General features: G+C 28.1%; 1 protein-coding gene across 1 annotated transcript in view; it reads left to right on the top strand.

The window, feature by feature from the left end:
* The window catches only part of LOC139426973 (uncharacterized), a 238,153-nt gene that overhangs the window by 148,470 nt on the left and 70,814 nt on the right, over positions 1–18,869 (top strand). Inside the window, exons 5-7 of the mRNA XM_071187246.1 lie at positions 2,448–2,513; positions 4,286–4,471; positions 6,028–6,261. Coding sequence (XP_071043347.1) covers positions 2,448–2,513; positions 4,286–4,471; positions 6,028–6,261 — 486 coding nt within the window. The remainder of the gene's footprint in view (positions 1–2,447; positions 2,514–4,285; positions 4,472–6,027; positions 6,262–18,869) is intronic.

Here is an 18,869-nt window from a genome sequence, read left to right as displayed (position 1 = left end):
TACAAACTCCTATCTGAAAAATTCGCATAGGGTGAAACCATCATTTTTCTTTCAGCTCTATTTATTGGAAACTATTCAAAACAAACTTAAATTACTTATGTAGGCAAATTTTTAATGAAAAAATTTATAACGTTTTGCACAGTACTCCTGTAAAATTTGGGTATTCATTTTAATACAAATTTAATACAGGTAACGCTAGCAAAAACGGCTGTTGTTACCAGAGATTAACTAAAATTTAAGAAAAAAATGCTTGAACATCAGGCTTTAAAAATGTTAGTATTACTGTAGCAATAACGAAAGAGATATATTTAGGAATATAAAAAACATCTAGGAAAAAAAGCTTGATATTTTTAATAGGTCATAACATCTGTTTGTAATGTTTCTGATATTTCTTAATTAATATTAAGAAAACTTTTAAGAAAATACAGTAAGACATACAGGAATTTTTTATATATTTTCAAAAGAAATTAGGTTTGCTCATGATTTGCTCTCAAAAACTTTAAATTTTACAAAGAATAATTTGTCTGCGAAGTTTAGTACCATTTATTTTGCTAATAAGTGTTACAGTAATTTCACTGATAATTTTTGAAAAATACTAGGGCGAAGATATCATAAAAAACCTCAGGTAAGCAAACTTTTTAATTTTTTTTTCAGATTTTGTGAAATATTTAACAGCAAAAAAAAATTGTTCTATGAGTTAAAATACATAAGATTTTGTGAAATATTCAACAAAAAGAAGTTTGTTGACAAAATGCTAAAGCAAAAACACGAGTAGATTATTTTATTGAAGATAGCGAAAATAATGTTAAAAACATTTTTCGAAGTATGATTGGAAAACAACGTTTGAGACAATCTAAAACATTTGAAGCGATTTAAAACATTTAAAAAATTTTAGACAGATTTCACAAGAAAAATCAATTGACTCGCGAAAGTAAAAATTTCCATAATTTTTTTTATTAATAGATATAATAATTATAAATGCTACTTTTAAACCGGTATGAAAATAAAACTATTTTATAAAATTTACTTGTCTTTTGTAAGTTTATATCTATGCGGAAAGAAACTTTTCTTACTGAAAATATGATTAACTGTTCGATGTAAATATGAACATATGAAAGAAAGTTTTTACTTTTAGAGAATAATGTGTTAGTTTTATAGCTGTTATGAATTTGTAACAGTTATTAATGAGTGCTCGGTTAAATTTTTTCCATCTTTAACTTGAGTCTTTTATGCTAATTAGGAACATTGCGCAAAATTTCAATATAAATAAAAGCCACAATTTTGTGAAAATAAATAGCATTTGCGATCTCATTTTTTTTTTAATTTTTAAAACGTTACTTTAAATGCTGCATTTACATTCGGAACGTTGCTCCAACACTGTCTAGGTTCATAAAAATATGCAAAAATAAAAAGAGTTTTATTGATCCTCAATGTATCTTAACTAAGTGAAAAAATTTCGCCAATTAGAAAAAAAATTTTAAAAATTCAGAACTTTCATGAATATATAAAGTACTGCCTGTTTTAAAGTTTTTGCAAATCTTTTCAGTAAAATTGCACATTTAGTTCCTAATTAAATCTCTGCTTTAGGTTTTAGCAGTCTAAGTGTGGATTTTTTATTTTCCTTTGGTTGTAGAGTTTCGAATAACGATTTTACTTAAACTCTTGCTATAAGATAATATTATTGAAATCTAAAACTTGCAAACAAGTCAGCGATTTTGTTACACCATCAAGCTTAAAATTTTCACTTTTCTTAAAGAAAATGAAGTTTTGAAAAACTTGAAAATATAAGCAAAACAAACCATCAAGTTTGAAGATTTCGCTAAACATTTGAAGCTAAATATACATGCAATATGTTTCTTACTCATAAACAACAAAATTGCTTTGCAATTTAGTTAAGACAGAAAATTCAGTTTTAAGTTAAATTCATGATTTTATTATTGCTTTTGCATCTCTTTATTTTAAAAGAGATGGAAAATCTGAAGCATTTGCGAGGTTTCATTTCTTCCCTTGTAGAATCAATATTGCCGCATTATTTTTTTTTCGAATTTTCAACATTATTTCGATTTTACGAACAATCTAAATTAAACTCTTGGAATAAGATAACAAGATTGAAAGCTTAATCCTGCTTTGCAAGCAAATCAGTGATCTTGTTACACCATCAAGCTTGGAATTTTCAAATGAAAAAAATAAGGCTTTGAAGGATTTAAAAATATTAGCAAAACAAACCAGGAATTTAAAATATTTCGCCAAACTTTAGAAGCTAAATATGCATCCAATAGGTTTCTTACTTATACGTAAAATTACTTTGCAGTTTTTGTAAAACAGAAAATACAGTTTTAAACTAAATTCATGATTTTGTTGTTGTTTTTCCTATTTTTTATTTTATTTATTTTTTAAAAAAGGGGAAAGACTGAAGTACTTTATAAATTTTCTTTCTTTCCTTGTAGAATCAAGATTGCCGCATCATTATTTCGAGTTTTTCTTCAGACTTATTTTGGAAGGTGTTTTGCGAGGTAATAGGATGTTTCTCTTTATTTTAAAACTTAATATAAACTTTTAGTGAAAACACAAGATAAATATTCAAAAAATATCAAAATAAAAACTCTATATTTACCTTTTTTCTTATCTAACATCAAAAATATTTTCTTTTAAATAAGAGGCATCACTGGTTGTTAAAAATCAAGACATAAACTTTTCAAACAACAATATTTTGCAATTATTAGATTTAATAAATAAGCTATTTGATTTTACATACATTTTAAATTGCAAAAACTAAACTACTATAATTAATTTCTCCTAATGTAAAACTTTAGCAATTGCATCCACACCCTTAAAGCTTTTGCTATTAATCAGCAAAATAATAAATTTTAAAAATTAATAAATTACATCCACTAAAGTTGGATTATATATTAGTTTTTGCATTAAAGCTTTTGTTGTAAACAAACTTAACCTAAGGATTTGTTATGTACAGGCAAATTTGGATAACTAATTATAGTAGAGTTATTAATATTACTTGATTCATAAATGAAAATTGAAGCACACCATCCATTCCGTTAGCATTTTAATCGTTTTTTCAACAATGAAAATAGCTGTTGCTGGCTGTTCACCACTCTGCTATGTAAAAAATGTCAATGACTTTAAAATGTCAATGACTTAAAGAAAAAGAGGGGATATTTATAAAGTCTAAGTATTGATAGATTCTCAATCTATTTACATTTATAAGGGTAAGTAGGGTGAAACCTGGAAGTTAAGCTTTGAAGTTCTGTTGAAGCTAAACTGTTCAACTTAACTATCAGATTTTTTCAAGATAATCATTGCTTAGTTGTGTACAAAGTATCAGCTTAAAAGTCTTATATGTACTACTTTTTTTTATAAATTATTTTTTGAAAAAAAGCCAAATCACGTGGTCTCGTGGTTTTAGATCTGGTGATTTCCTTTCATTGCTTTGATTCCATCCGTGTGTTTCTATTTCATTGTTTTAAATATATAAAAAATTGGTGACATTGCGATGCAAGTCAAATAAGCTTTTAAAAGAAGAGTTTTATATGGCAACGTTTTATTGAATGAGGAAATCAACTTTAGAATTTTTTCAAAATGACAGTTAGCGTTTTTGCTCACTTAAACTCCCAAAATAAAAATGTAAGTAAATTAATGCTCACATATTACAAAAAAAATTTCATAAAAAATATAACTAGTATGAATTAAAATTTTTAAAAGGAGCATTTTTCCCATTGTTTTTACTTATATAAATGCTTACAGACTAAATCCTTTATGATCCAGTTTGAAAAATATATTTTTCCCCTAAAATTATATAGTAACACATAGAATCTCTGTGAATAACTTACCTAACTGAAACAAAAACCTGAATCCTATTCTCAAACTTTAGACAGTAACTACTTGGACAACCAAAAAAAGCATACTCTTCTCACAAAGAATTTAATGTAATATTCCCTAAATTCAATAGAGAAATTTTTATTTCAAAAACTAAAATTTTCTCTAATTACTCTTTTAACGTTTGTTGTCCAATTGTTTCTTTTACTTATTTATGATAAATTATTCACAATAAGACCCGGGAAAAAATTTGTTTTATTACAATTTTTACTTCATTGATATTAGGAACTTATATTAAGTTTATTGCCAAAAAGTAATATTACTTTTAATTCATTATCTTTGAAGCGTTGTAAAAAAAAATCAAAAATGTCAAGCAAAGAATTTGTTGTTTTTAAACCAATAATTTGAGAAATGGTGTTTTTTCTGATAATTATCACATTTTCTAAAATGACAGGTTTATCACTTGGAAATGCATGGTGCAGAGTACGCCTGGCTTATCATTGGTGATAAGCCAAACTCTTGGTGGAACAACATGCATACAGATTGTAATGATCACCAATTAGCAGATGCAGTCCAAGGTATCTTATTGATTGGCAGTCATTACGAGGCAATAGGAAACGGAACGTCTGTTTCTGAATTGGTAAGTAAGAGCCATCTATGTGATTTGAAATAAGCTAGAAAAATTCCTGAGAAAGCTATTTATTTCTCAAAATTCCTTGTAAAAGTCCTAAAGCAGTAAAATATTGCCACGTTTCAAAGCTAAATACTGCGCTACAATTAATTATAGATCTTGGAACTAAAAGGTAGAAAGATTACAGAAAAAACAAATACACACTTTGCAGTTAATATGATCGATTTCAGAATTTAATGATGACCGTAACAAACAAATTTAAGATAAATAGTAACATTAGATTTTAGATAGCACCCTACTTAGTCATCTAACATGTCCCAGACATTTTGTATAAAAAGCACTTCATCACTATAATTTTATTTAAAAAAATGCTAATTAATTTACAGCATTTTGATTAGAGCATTTTGGACTGTGAAGTGAAATAATATTTTTTTGACTGAAATAAGTTTTCTATTACGAAGTGAAGAACAGATGAAAGGGGATGATGAAGTGATATAGGAAGACTAGAGCAGAGATTCTCTAACTCAGCTCCGGGAAGCACTGAATGTTCCGTAAAATATTTCAAAGTGCTCCAAACTGTTGGAGATGCCTAAACTTTGAAAGAAAATATGAAACATACTTTAAAGTTCAAAATTAACAACATTTCTTGTGTAAAAAATGGGATAAAATATATGAATATGATGTTTTTGATCTGGTGTTTTACCAAACAAAATCAAGCATTTTCACCATTCACGTAAAATATTGACTACATAGGAATGAAATCAGTATTAAATGTACCTTGTCCGTTACTCGACAAAACAAATTCACACCAAAAGGCAACAGCAAACAAAACTATCTGAATTTACAGAAAAATATAATCAGATTGTGCAGATTAAAACAAAATCCTCCTTCTTATTAAATTTGTGTTAAACGATACCAAGTAAAAATTTGAAACAAACGTAATAGTGCCATAATAATAAAATAACTAATTGTGAATCTTCAATATCTCCTTGAAATTACTATATCTAGTATTTTGTTAAGAATGATTTTGCTGTTTAAATTGAAAGTTAGTCAAAAAATAGAATTAATTAAATGATGATGATGTCCTGTAAATTAAATAACGAGATGATCTTACATAATTATAGCTATTATGTCATTCAGTTAACAAATGCAGCATATAGCTGTGAGACAAACAAGCTTCAATGTTCTTAGTTGAATTTCTAATTCTATAAATACTCCCCGACTGAAAAAGTTTGAGATTTTTTGGTCTAGAATATGTATAAAAAAAGAGGTTTATTGTAACAGACATGACAATATCCATCATGTGTGATCAAAAAGTACCTACTAAAAATAGTTTTAAAATTTTTTTAAAAAAAATCTATATCGATAATAGTATGTTGTTTAATTATTAAAATTGCGTATTCTCGAAATTTCATTTTTTCCAATTAACAAATGACTCCAAATTTCGATAACTATCTTTAAATAGGATAAATTAGTTTTGCTCAAGGATGCATAAACATAGTAATTATTTATCTTGGTAAAATAAAAAAAATATTAAAACTATATTCTTTTATCTATAATTTCAGACAATGCCTGACATTCTTAAAGAAATTGAATTAGATTCTCAAAATCGATCCACTGGATTTGTTGCTCAAGCTTTTGATGCAGTGTGGGCTATTGCTCTTGCTCTTAGAGATTCAGAACTACGTTGGAGAGCCAAAAATTCCACATTAGTACTTGGTAATTTTACTTATGACAATCATGAAATGGCTCTAAAAGTAGTGAAGAAATTAGCAAAACTGCGTTTTATGGGTGTCTCGGTGAGTAATCATTTATTAACTCAATTAATTACCAATTAGCTAATTACTATTATCATTAATCTCATTTGGTACTTTAAAATTGTGCTTATTTATTTTTATAACCTCAACGGCATGAAGTAACGAATTACCGGTAAAAAATTGTTTATTCCAGTGGTGCTGTAAGCAATATTAGTGTATCTATTATAGAATGTTGAATTAATTCATAACCCTGCCCCATTCTTATTTGACAATTTATATTCTAAGCCAATGTTAGCTAGTATAGCATATTACGCGCCAACGTTAGCCAGTAGCAAGCCAGTATTTAGAATTTTTGAGTTCTGTGACCATAATAGTAAAAAAATATGGTGTTGAATTTAGCTATATTGCCGTACTTCTTAAACACGATTATATAATACAATGGTTTGTTCTGTTTAACACCATATTAATTTTGCAACAAATTTTCTCCACTTTATGGTTTAAGGAAACAATTTTATCATTCACTGTTTTACCGAGTTTTCTGAAAGAGTGGAAAAAATATACAAATTTAGCCAGCAGAAATATCTTTCATTCTGTTCGATAACCTTTTGCCATCTTTCTAGTAACTTCATGATCCCGAGTTTTAGAACTTCTGGTTCTTATCAGCAACAAACTCGACCAAATGCTATCTGAATTATTATTATTGAATTCAATGGTGCAAGGGTTGAGAATTGCAAAGGAATCGTGATTCAGTCTTACAATGTGAAACCTCGCACATCTTTAGCTACACTCACGAAACTATTGGAACTTGATCGGGAAAGGATGCCACCCCGCTCATATAGCCCCGACATAACACCATTGAATTAACATTTATATAGAAGTTTACAAAACATTTTAAATATTATAAAATTTATAAATAATAATGACCTCAAATTGCCATTATTCGAGTTTTTGCTGGAAAGGACCAAAAGTTCTATGAGCACGGGATCATGAAGTTACCAGAAAAATGGAAAAAAATCATCGAACGGAAAGAAAGTTATTTGACTGATTTAAGTTCATTTTTTCGTTTTGGAAAAACTGAGTTTTATCTCACACTAAAAAACCGAAATTGCTTCCTTGTACAAAAAAATTAATTTCAAACTATTTCTCATTAAATTTCTAATCGAAATAATAAATTGTTATACTTAAAAAATTGATTGTGAATTGAAATTTTGAATTTATTACTAAATAACTTTTTTCTAATTTTATAGTTTAATCTTTTAAATTTATCCTTTTAAGACTCAAATAGTTTCTGATTTAGGTGAAAAATCTTAAAATAAGCAGATCTCTTAATTTACTCAACAATACTCTTCAACTGCCAAACGAATTAAACTTAGCTGTAAAACAAGATAAAACAAAATGCACATTTTGCAACTTATTACTTAGTAATTACCTCGATATAGACAAGATAATTATTTGAGCCGCACTGGCTCAGGGGATGGTGCGTTCGCCTTCCAATGCGACGAACCGGGTTCAAATCCCAGTTGATGCGAATTCCGCATTCGACCGCACTGCACCGACCACACTGCTGACGTGAAATATCCTCAGTGGTAGACGGATCATGGGTTAGAATCCCCTTGCCATCAGGCTACCCGTGAGAGGTTCTCGTGATCTTTCTCTCTATGTAACGCAAATGCAGGTTAGCTCCATCAAAAAGTCCTCCACGAAGACAAATTTCTCCCAAAACTCTATCCAGGAGTTCCCTTGTCTTCTGGATTGGGTTCAAAATTACAAGACTATGGAGTTGAACATTAGTAGTCGTATACCCATAAAATGTTCAACGACGGTTATAAAATTATAAATTTATAAAATAATTATTCATATGATTTCAAAACCTAAAAAAAATTATTTGAAAAAATTCAGTTAAAATGGGGAAGTGCCAGTTCAGGTACATTCTTTGTAAGTCGAAGTCTTCACAATCTAATGCTACCAGTTCTTAAAACTATATTGAAATGCTGCCAACAATATTAGTAACATAACGATATTAAAAATGTATTGAAAAAATGTAATTATTGTCGTCTTTTATTACAACACAGTAGCACCTAGATCAATCATTTCTCATATGACCATTAAATGCAAAGAATAGATAAGAGAAAATGGCGAATGCGGGTCAACATAAAATGTTAAATAATGACTTGACAATGCATGAAGCTTAATTTAAAAAAATAATAAACATAAAAAATTAATAAGCTTGCTATAAATATAATTTTTTTATTTAAAAAATTAAGTAATTGATGTAGAAATATTTACGATGCAAGCGAAAGAGGAAAACCCATTAATTTATTTAAATATTTGGAAGTTTTGATTTGAGCATACAGCTTTCTTCTCATCTCAAACAATAAATTTTCGACATTTGTAAAAGATTATTCAGTCATTCATTCATCCATTTTCATTCTCTTTAAGTTCCTGCGAATACAGAAAATTCCTCAATCTCTCAAAGGCTTCAAGAACTTTCGTAAATATTCTCTCAGATTGTGGTTCCATATCGTCATCTTCATCAGCAGAACTTTGCTCACCTTTCTCTTCTCAGTTTCTGCTACCATTTGTTAAAAATGGTTGCCGATGCTGCGACAATACCGCAAGTTTCAACATTTTCCTCAACTTCTGCATAAACATCAAACGTACAACTGTAAATCCCACTCTTTCTTCATCATCATTAGCATCAGGAATATTTCTCAGAACTATTTTTCTTCCAGAAACGAAATAACTTCATTATTATTTTTTTAATGTTGGAAGAATTTCTGAACGATTGGAGCGGGAATCTGATCTCTTCATAAGCGATCTAAACCAATATTATTAACATTATAAGAATAACATTTGCGTCGGAACCGATAAAATAAGGCAAGGGAACGATGTGTACGTGTACATCATATATATATATATATATCTTATTTATTTATTGTATATGTATATATATATATATCTTATCTACAATGCCAATCTTCATTTATCCTTATTTACCTCTTGATAGAATCAAGTTAACATGTCTTATATACTAGTGAATTGATATATAATATTTATAGTGGTAGTTACACCACAATAGTTTTAAAATTAATAGATTAGAATTAGATGTAATGTATGGTTCATTCTTTCTTCTTGCAAGACAAATTGTACTTAAAGGCAGTGTATTAGGGTACTCCACTTACATGAAAGATTACTCGCCTGAATGATAGGAAGCAAAACGTTCGAATGAAAGGAATCACTAAAGTGGAAAGGGATAAATTGAAAGTGGTGTTGAAGATAGCAGGTGGATGAAGATAAATTACTCAAACAAAGTTAAGAGAGATTGATTACTTTTAAAACCTTCAAATTGAATAAGTGAGAGCAGAAGTTGGCTATCTTACGTAACTTTCGAAACAGACTAAATGCAATCGAAATATTTCTTTCGATTTTTTTTTTACTTTCAAATAATGTAATGTTTGATTATTTGAAAATTAATTTAATCAATAGAGATATTAAAATGCGTGGTATTATCATTAGACGCTCTATAACATTCTATGTAAAATCTTAATTGTCAGGTGATACTATGCAACTTTGTTGTTTTTACGCGACTGAAACCGGTTTGCACTTGTTTACGTTAGTGTATCTACTGGTTAAAATAGANAACAGAAGACAATGCTGGTACCATGTGATTCATGCTTCCATCAGCCAGCAGATGCCTCCTTAATTTTATAACTGTTGGCTTATGAGGTCGTCGGTCCATAGGATCCCGCATTGTGAAACTTTCAATAATTATGAAAAGATTAAAAAAAAAAAAACTTTTTGTATCTTTTAGAGCTATCTGCTAAAATAGCCTTTTAAATTTTGCATCATTTAGTTAAAAAATTGCGTTAAACTTGAATCATTTAACTCAAAATTAATAATAAAGTATAATAAATTTTTTAATTTTTTCCTGTATATTAAAATTAGACAAATTTTCAAAAATAATCGCGTAATTGATCGAAGTGTGCATTTTAAATATGCTTTTGAATTATGAATTAAGTTCCTCTATATATATATATATATATATATTAGCAATAATTAGCAATTTCTTCAACAATTTAATGTAAGCTCTTTTAAAAACATTAGATAATGTTGTTGAAAAGTTGATTAAGCATGTTGTTTAAAATGCTTTCAAAGAGTTTTTAAAAAAAAGTAAGTTATGAATTTGTTTATGGAAGAAGAAAAAACAAGTAAATTTTTTTCCAGAACTTAATTTATGTAGTTCTCTATTCATGGATTATTCTTAAATTTTTTGTCCTTAATAATAAAAATTTAAATAACAATAAAGACGTTTTTTATTTCATAAGAAAGACTTTTTTTTATGTGATTATTTCTCTCGTTGTCATTTGTGATCCTGTATTTCTTAACTTGATTAAATTACTACTCATTCCTTAACTCTTTGTCTCTGATTTAAGTAGAATCTTAACAATGTTCTCTATTCATATTCATTGTTTGAAACAACAAATGTTTGAAGTAAACCTTAGAAATATGCTGACGATTAAAATTAATACTAGGTCCTCCGCTTTTTTCTGAATACCTGTCACATTGATCTGAAAAAATTTTACATTAAATAATAAGACGTTTAAGTTCTAAAAAAATCCCTTTTGCAAGTAAATGCGGTGGCAAAGTAACTTAAGGCTCTAAAAAATAATTAAGACACATAATCAATTACACAATTTTGCTCTTAGGAACCCCTTAAGCAAAATAATCCTTATGAAACTTTTCAAGATTTTTTCACCTACCTTAATCAAAGTTTTAGCAGTGCTAATAAGATAATTATAGGCTATTCAATAATAGGCCGTTGCACATGTTGCATGTTTTTAAATCGGAAAAAAATGGAAAAAAAAAAGGCTTGAAGACTATCAGAACATACGTTTGCTTAAAAAAATATTAATAGCTGATATTCTTATAATTAGTCATAGAGATTAAAATTTATAGTGAATTCATGTATTTTATACAAATTAAAAGCTTAAGTGAACGTTTTTTTTTCCTTTTTGATAAAGCAAGAACAGCATTTTTTTAAGAAAGCAAGTTAAGAAATATGAACTTTCTTTAACACTTTAAATGCATGGCGAAATGATACACTGTAAAAGTTCCGGATCAAATTAAGTTATTAAGTACCGACACTTTACGTGCATAATCCAGAAAGCCTATTTTACTCCTCATTTTACTGTAAAATCCATTTTCACCGTAAAACAATATACCATAATTTTTACAATAATATTTATTTAATTAGAATTTTTTACAGTTGTTTTTCGTTGTTTACGGTAGTTACATTTTTTTATTCCATCAAATGTTATTTTCTTCAAGCCATTAATTACGATATTAGTATTATTGTCAGGTAAAATTTATTTATTTTTTTATTTTTTGAATTAGCTTATTATATTATTAAGTTGATTATAAAGAAAACTGCTTATTAGATTAAAATTATTAAACTATATGTTTAACTAGTTTATTATTTCAAAAAAGATACTAACATTTTAAATAGTTTATTATACTAAAAAATATACTATGCTATTTTTTCGAATGGGTTTGTTTTTAAAAAAAATTTTCTGTGCGTTAATAATATTTAGAAAGCTTTAATGAGGTAACATGGTTTTCAACCTTAAAAACCCTTATTTTTTTACTCAAATAAAACATACAATACATAATATATGACTCTTATTTATTTAAATTACATATAACGTGCTTTTGAAAATTATATTTACTGTTTTCGTTAGTATATAGCGCCTGAGTAGTATATAGCTTCCATATGAAAACAAGTGAGTAAATCATTCAGATGTATGACAGTAATACAAGCGAAATATCATACCACTATAATTTGAAGAAATAAATTTATCATTATCTCATTGGAATTATTCTTCGACGTAAATTATTTTTATATATTCTTTTATTTTAAATTATATTGATGACTGATCATATCAAAGCGTTCAGTTTATAGCGTACATTTTTTTCAAACTTAATTCAAAAACAGCTTTTGCAATATTTCGAAAATAAGTGTTATGTTTATTTGGTAACTAATTACTTTGTAGTCATCAAATAATTTTGCATATTATACTTGCGGAATGAAAAAAAGGCATTTTTTAGAATCTCGCATGTATATTTCTTTTGATTTTTAAAAATAGTCTCTCAGTTGGTTTCCCAGCATTGAGTATTGTGGTTTAATGCACTAAATGAGACTACATAAATCTGACTTGGAACTTATTCATAATATGCTTTTTAATATCATTTCTACAGATTGCATTCCGCATTTTTCTTATCTTTGGCTTTAGATTAAAGAAAGCAGTTCATAAAACATTTTATACCATTAAAGAAAACATTCGATCATTTTTTTTAATTTTTCTTGTATCACCCCCCATTTTAATGAAATTAAAAGATAACTATCGCATGGGTTACTGCGTTAAAGGATTTCTGGAAAAATATACAATACCACATTTTTTGTATTTCTAATTAAAAACAAACACAAATTTTCTTCCTAATTCATGCCTGAATTTATGATAATCTCTTTTATACCACTCACATAAATATTTCTTCTTTTTTTTTAATTTGTTGCTTGCTTGAATGATTTATTGTCCAACTATTATTTTGCCTGTTTGGAATTTTTTTTTACGGAAATGGCTTAGATTTGCCTTATTTATGTTTTCGCAAAAGATAAGCAATAAGAAATATTTTTGAGCTAGAGTCAAATGCTGTATCAAATCAGACATAGTAGCTATTTACTTTGAAGATTGCTTAAAACATCTTGAAAATGCGTATTTTTTATAGAAAAGTAAAAATTTTCAGTGCTCTTAAAAGATTATTTCATATCCATATAATTCAGAATTTAAAAAATATATATTTTTGTAATTTTGATTATATTTCCATACTATGACATTTTTAGTCAACTTTTTTGAAAAAGTTCTGTTATAATTCGGAAATTTCTGGCAAAGTCACCAAAGATTATCTGTATGCTACGAAAAAAACACGCTGACAGAAAAATTCCCTGAAGAAAATAGGTCAGGTTACTGCAAAAAACTTTTGCATGGAGGCAGCTGTATACCCTCTGGTTTGTATAGTGAAACAAAGTTCTAAAATTATAATTATTTTTTTGCATGATTTCTAGCATTTTGCATGATTTTTAGCGATTTTCGATGCATCGAAAACCACCACGTTTGAAAGAATCATTGTCGAATTTTTCTTTTTTTACATCGTTAAGCTTTGACTTTCCGAGGTGAAATTAAAACTCGAGACCTGCTTGGTATAAGGTCGCTTGTCTACCATACAAAGTGGTCGGTATCTGTTTAAATGCATAGCATTATTTGTTGCCACTCTTATACCAAAATTTTTCATATTCAAAATTCTGTAACTAAAAGATAAAATTGGTAACTATTGATACAGATTGTATTTGTTAGCAGAAATAATATCTCTTTTGACAGATAATAAAGTAGTTCAATAATAAGCTACAGAAAAGAACAGAAATCTTCTGTTGGAAAGTCCCAGTATTATTATGTTTTCAACAGAACATTTTTTCAGAACGTTCTTCTAGAAGTTTACATTTTAATTAACAGTTATTAATTCTAAATTATGTGCGCTTTAACTGCAAACAAAGTTTGAGTTTAACAGTAAAAACACTTTGAATAAATCTTATGCTCATTTTTAATTAAAATGACATTTTCGCCTAAGATGCACTATAATTATTAAGACAATAGTGGATTATCCAACAATCAAAATATTTGGTTGTAATTCCAGAATCAACTAAGATAATGCTGGCTTATCAAATAAGGAATAATTGCTTCTAAAGTCATAACTTAATTTCAATTCAGTAAAACATCCACTCAAACATACTTAATCGTCTATCACCACAAACAATTTTTAAATCATTTATGGGTTATCAAAGAAACAAAATAATTCAGAGTAATTCTAAAAAATCTTTTATTTAATACTGATACATCAAACAATAAAAAGTTGCTTCAAAACTCATAATACGATTTTAATTCAGTTTCATAACCTACTCACGCGAATTGAATCATCTATTCTCATAAACAAATGTTTGAAACATTAGTGGATTATCAAAGAAACAAGATAATCATTTACTTGATTAAGAACTTCTTTTGCTTCACAAAATATACGAATTGGAAATAGCAGTCGACATGTTTTAAGCGCTCAAAAAATGGACGCCTTTTTTCATTTCTCTTTTTTTTTTTTTGCGTGTCAACTGTTATTTCTAATTAGTATATTTTTAAAGCTAATGAAGTTTTTAATCAAGTCATATTAGAGTGACCGGAAAGAAATGCCGTTTTGGTGCATTTGATATTTGTCATCAAGATTTTATTTTAAATCAATAATTTATTCACCCGCATTAGCAACAACCTTACGATGCCGGATTAAAAATGAATCGAAATGGATCGAAAAAAATTAATTAGTTTTTAAGACTAACGAATATTTAGTGCACCAAAACGACATTACTTTCCGGTTCCCCTAAGTTCAGTTTTCTGGGGATTATTTATTTAAAATAATGAGTTGTAGTTCTAAAAATATTACAAATGTGCTGATGCAGCCATTAACTGATAATATTTTTCAAAAAACATAATGCAGTTTCAATTTATTATCAGAATCTACTTAAACAAATATATTTCTCTAGTCTTATGAACAATATCTCAATACCTTCCTAATGTTTCCTAGAGAAACAAATAACCTATTTTTAAAGAAGTGGATCTATGGGACCACTTCATCGAACTCATATCTACTTAACCAAGCATCATCAATAATATGTATTGATAGTATGTTCATTCATGACGCACACTAAGTTACTATGACCACAATTACAAGCCATGCAAGAGTTTGAATGGACCGAAGAACATATCCCCAGTGGCAATATACATTTCCTGTTTGACAGACTTTTATGGGGAGAGAATCATGACTTTGCTCTTGAGGCTCTATTTTATATAAAGAAAGCTGAATCGAGATTATCAATAGAATATAATAGTTCGGTAGTGTGTGCTAGGTAATCTATTTAAGTTTATTTCTGGGACAACATAATACTGAAATGAGAGGTTTTCATTAATCAGCTATTTTCAGAAGCGTGTAATTTATTAACTTGGTCTAGAGTTTTATTTGAACAAACTAAAATATTTTTAAAATCACTGAATAATAAATTACACAAATATTAAAACTTTATAATTTGTTAGAATAAAACATAATCTTTTATTTGCTTTAATATATAGACTAAAAATAGGATTTAAATGCAAAGCGTAAATGAATTATAATTGTAGAAAATGATTTGAAATTTAAATTTTACAACTAAACACAACTAAAATATCTTTAAAATCACTGAATTATAAATTACACAAATACTGAAACTTTATAATTTGTTAGGGTAAAACATAATCTTTTTATCTGCTTTAATATATAGACTAAAAATAGGATTTAAATGCAAAGCGTAAATGAATTATGTTTGCAGAAAATGATTTGAAATTTAAATTTTACTTTTAAAGTAGACAAAGTTTTAGCTTTTCGATGATGATGATTTTGAAATCGGTGCAAGTGTGAGAAGTCACAAACAATCTTTATCCTAATAACACTACCTTCTCCAAAAGTGGTTATTTAAATAGTTGCATTTTTTATATATAATTCTGAATAATTTCGCCAGCAATCTTTGTTAAGAAATAACAATGAGAAATATTTTAATCTCTTTTGTAGAGAAGTATATTATTCTGTAAAATTCCTGTAACTTTCTAAATTTATGTTTCATTAAATTAGGAATTTTTAGATAATTTACATGAATAAATTTCTTTGCATGATTAAATTTTTAGACAATAACATGAATAGTTAGAATTCTATTAGAAATTTATATCATCTTATGAGTACGCGCGTATAAAGATTATGAAACTTTTATACTACCATATCTGGTAAAATTATTCAATGATTAGTCTGAAATTATATTATGGTTTTTCTGTTATAAATAGCAAATTGTTCTCAAAAATGTTTAACTAAACATTTACTAATTTATAAGTAAAACTATTTGAATATTAAAAATTTGTTGAGAAAGAATGAACAAATATAAGTCTTAATTTTACGAAATACGTCTATAGTTCGTTCACCAGAAGTTGGCACTTGGCTCCACCTCCTCGGAAGCAGAGTTCATTTCAGCGCGGGGGAGTAACAAGAAAAACATTTCCCCGCTTGAAATCGAGGTAACCTCTAATGAGCGCAAAGCCTCCTCACGGTTTCTTATAGGTAGTCCAATCAGACCACTATGAAGGCAAACCAGTTTACGAAAGAGCCCTTTAATAGAAAATCCAGTAAAAATAAAAAAGTGGTAGAAAATATATGTCTAAAAATTTGTTTAATTTTTGAATATGATTAGTTTGTCTTATTTACTTGTCTACCACTACAGATTCAATTCTCAAATATATATGAAAAATTCCTCTCAGTCACTTTTAAAGTAGAATTTGGTTTCATGCACTCAAACTGTTCACTTTTTAAATAGTCTGCGCAGACAACTTAAAAGAAACCGTGTGGAGGCTTTCTGATGTAGAAGGTGATGGCCAAACACAAACAGTGAATTCTTTTTCAGACACTTACTTCGCTTTATCATCAGCTATTACACCTTTTGTTATTCTAGCTAATTTATATTTAAAAACTTTTTCCCAGCAAAATATCTCCAAAAGAACAAAGTATTCAATAAAAAGAGAGAAATATCAATAAGTTTATGAATTAAAATGCACATGCTCAAAATACGCACATGAAGATTGCGAAATAAATATTTTTATCATAAAATCGCCAAATAGCAGCCTTGTTCACATTTTTCTCCCCAAAATAGCGAAATAGTACCATCCGATACCACGTGATGAAGGCGGAGCCAAGTGTCAACTCCTGGTGAACGAACTATACATATCGAATATCAGTAAGCACTGATATCGAATATCAGTATCATTGAAAAAACCAGATTGATTCCAACTCTCAGAAATTTAGAGGGTGATCAGAACTTTATTAATATAGGTTTTAATTTTTACTTAATTAAATGAACGAATGAATTATAATAACTGTAAAATGTGAGAAAATGGAAAACAGTACATTCTTTTCCATCTCGAAACTCTCCAGCTTTCTTGGTTCCAGTTACAATGGAAGAATTTTAAAATTTTTGATTTGTTCTCTTCATAGTATGATACTTGCAGTTAATATTTTGAAATGGAGTTGTAACAATATTTTCAGTTCAAATAGTGGAGACGCTAGACAGAGAAAAAGAAAAAGAATGATCTTGTCATTATAGATTATTTCTATAGCAGATATGCAATGAGTCTGGGGTATTTTCTCTGACCATGTACTTTATCATTTTGCCCCAATGTTTAATTTTTATGCTGCAACAGTACAGTACAACTTTATTTAACTTTTCATTAATTTGCTTTGATTTTTTTAAAAAAAACGCATTTTGATGGAAAAATGAAAAATATTACTTTATGAGACAAATAATTGGTTCATAAAACAGTGCATTTTCGATGCTTTAACATATTTATTTTAGGAAAAAATATTATTTAAATTAGTATCGTAAAACAAAATGATTTTGTGGCACTTAGTAAGGACTTTATTTTTTCCTTATTTTAAATTGCAAAGTAGATATTTGAATATTTTACAAATTATATCTGCAAAACTCTTTTTTGATGCAATAGGGGAAACTTCATTTTTAAAGGAAAACGAAATTTTTAAAAGTTTTTTTGCGCCAAAAAGTGACTACTGGGAAAATGTTCTTTTCGCAAACATGAAAGCAAACTTAGTATCAAATAAATTTTACCTAAGAGCATATTACACCTTTTTATCAGATATATACACAAATTTTTGAATATATTTCGAAACATTTTTTAATTTCTAAATTTTTAATTTTTAATTTGGGCAGGCAGACAAAAAAATTCTTAAATAACTGATTAAAATCAGTCACTGAATATATATATATATATATATATATATAATTCATAAACATTAGTTAGTAGAGCCTCCACGAGCTCCAATTACAGCGTGAACCCTCCGGGGCATACTTTCCACAAGTCCTTGTGTGACAGCTAGTGGTATTTTCTTCCACTCGTCTTGGAAAAGAAATGTAAGTTCCTTCACCGATTTTGAACCGGTAGTACACCCCTTAATTCAGCGGTCCAACTCATCCCAAAGATTCTCGATAGGGTTCAGGTCTGGGCTCTGGTCAGGCCAGTCCATTCGATTAACCCCATTGGCACCATACCAAGCCTTGGTGACCCTCGCCACATGAAAGCTGGCATTGTCGTCCTGGAAGTTACAGGGGTCCACCCCGTAAAACTGTCACAACGTAGGAAGCAAGAAATTATACATTGGCATACGAAAAGCATAAAATTAATCTTAAAATGAGTTTAATTAAAATTAGTCCATCTAAAATTATATTTCCCAAGTGAAAAATAATTAAATATAACAATATAAGTTGTAAAAATTCAACGAATTTTAGTTGTCCTCTATAGAGGACGATATTAAAATACGGGCTAAACAACGTCAAAATAAGCTTAAGTATAACTAAAATGACTTCATACATCTCAATAAATACCTGACTCTCATAAGTTGAAATGACGTGACATTTTTATGCCTCATAAATACCTCTTTTGTGACAAGTTTTCTACCTTAGAAATCACTTT

This window comes from Parasteatoda tepidariorum, chromosome X1 (assembly GCF_043381705.1).
Source record: "Parasteatoda tepidariorum isolate YZ-2023 chromosome X1, CAS_Ptep_4.0, whole genome shotgun sequence".
Taxonomy (NCBI): domain Eukaryota; kingdom Metazoa; phylum Arthropoda; class Arachnida; order Araneae; family Theridiidae; genus Parasteatoda; species Parasteatoda tepidariorum.
This window is presented reverse-complemented; position numbering and strand designations above follow the sequence as displayed.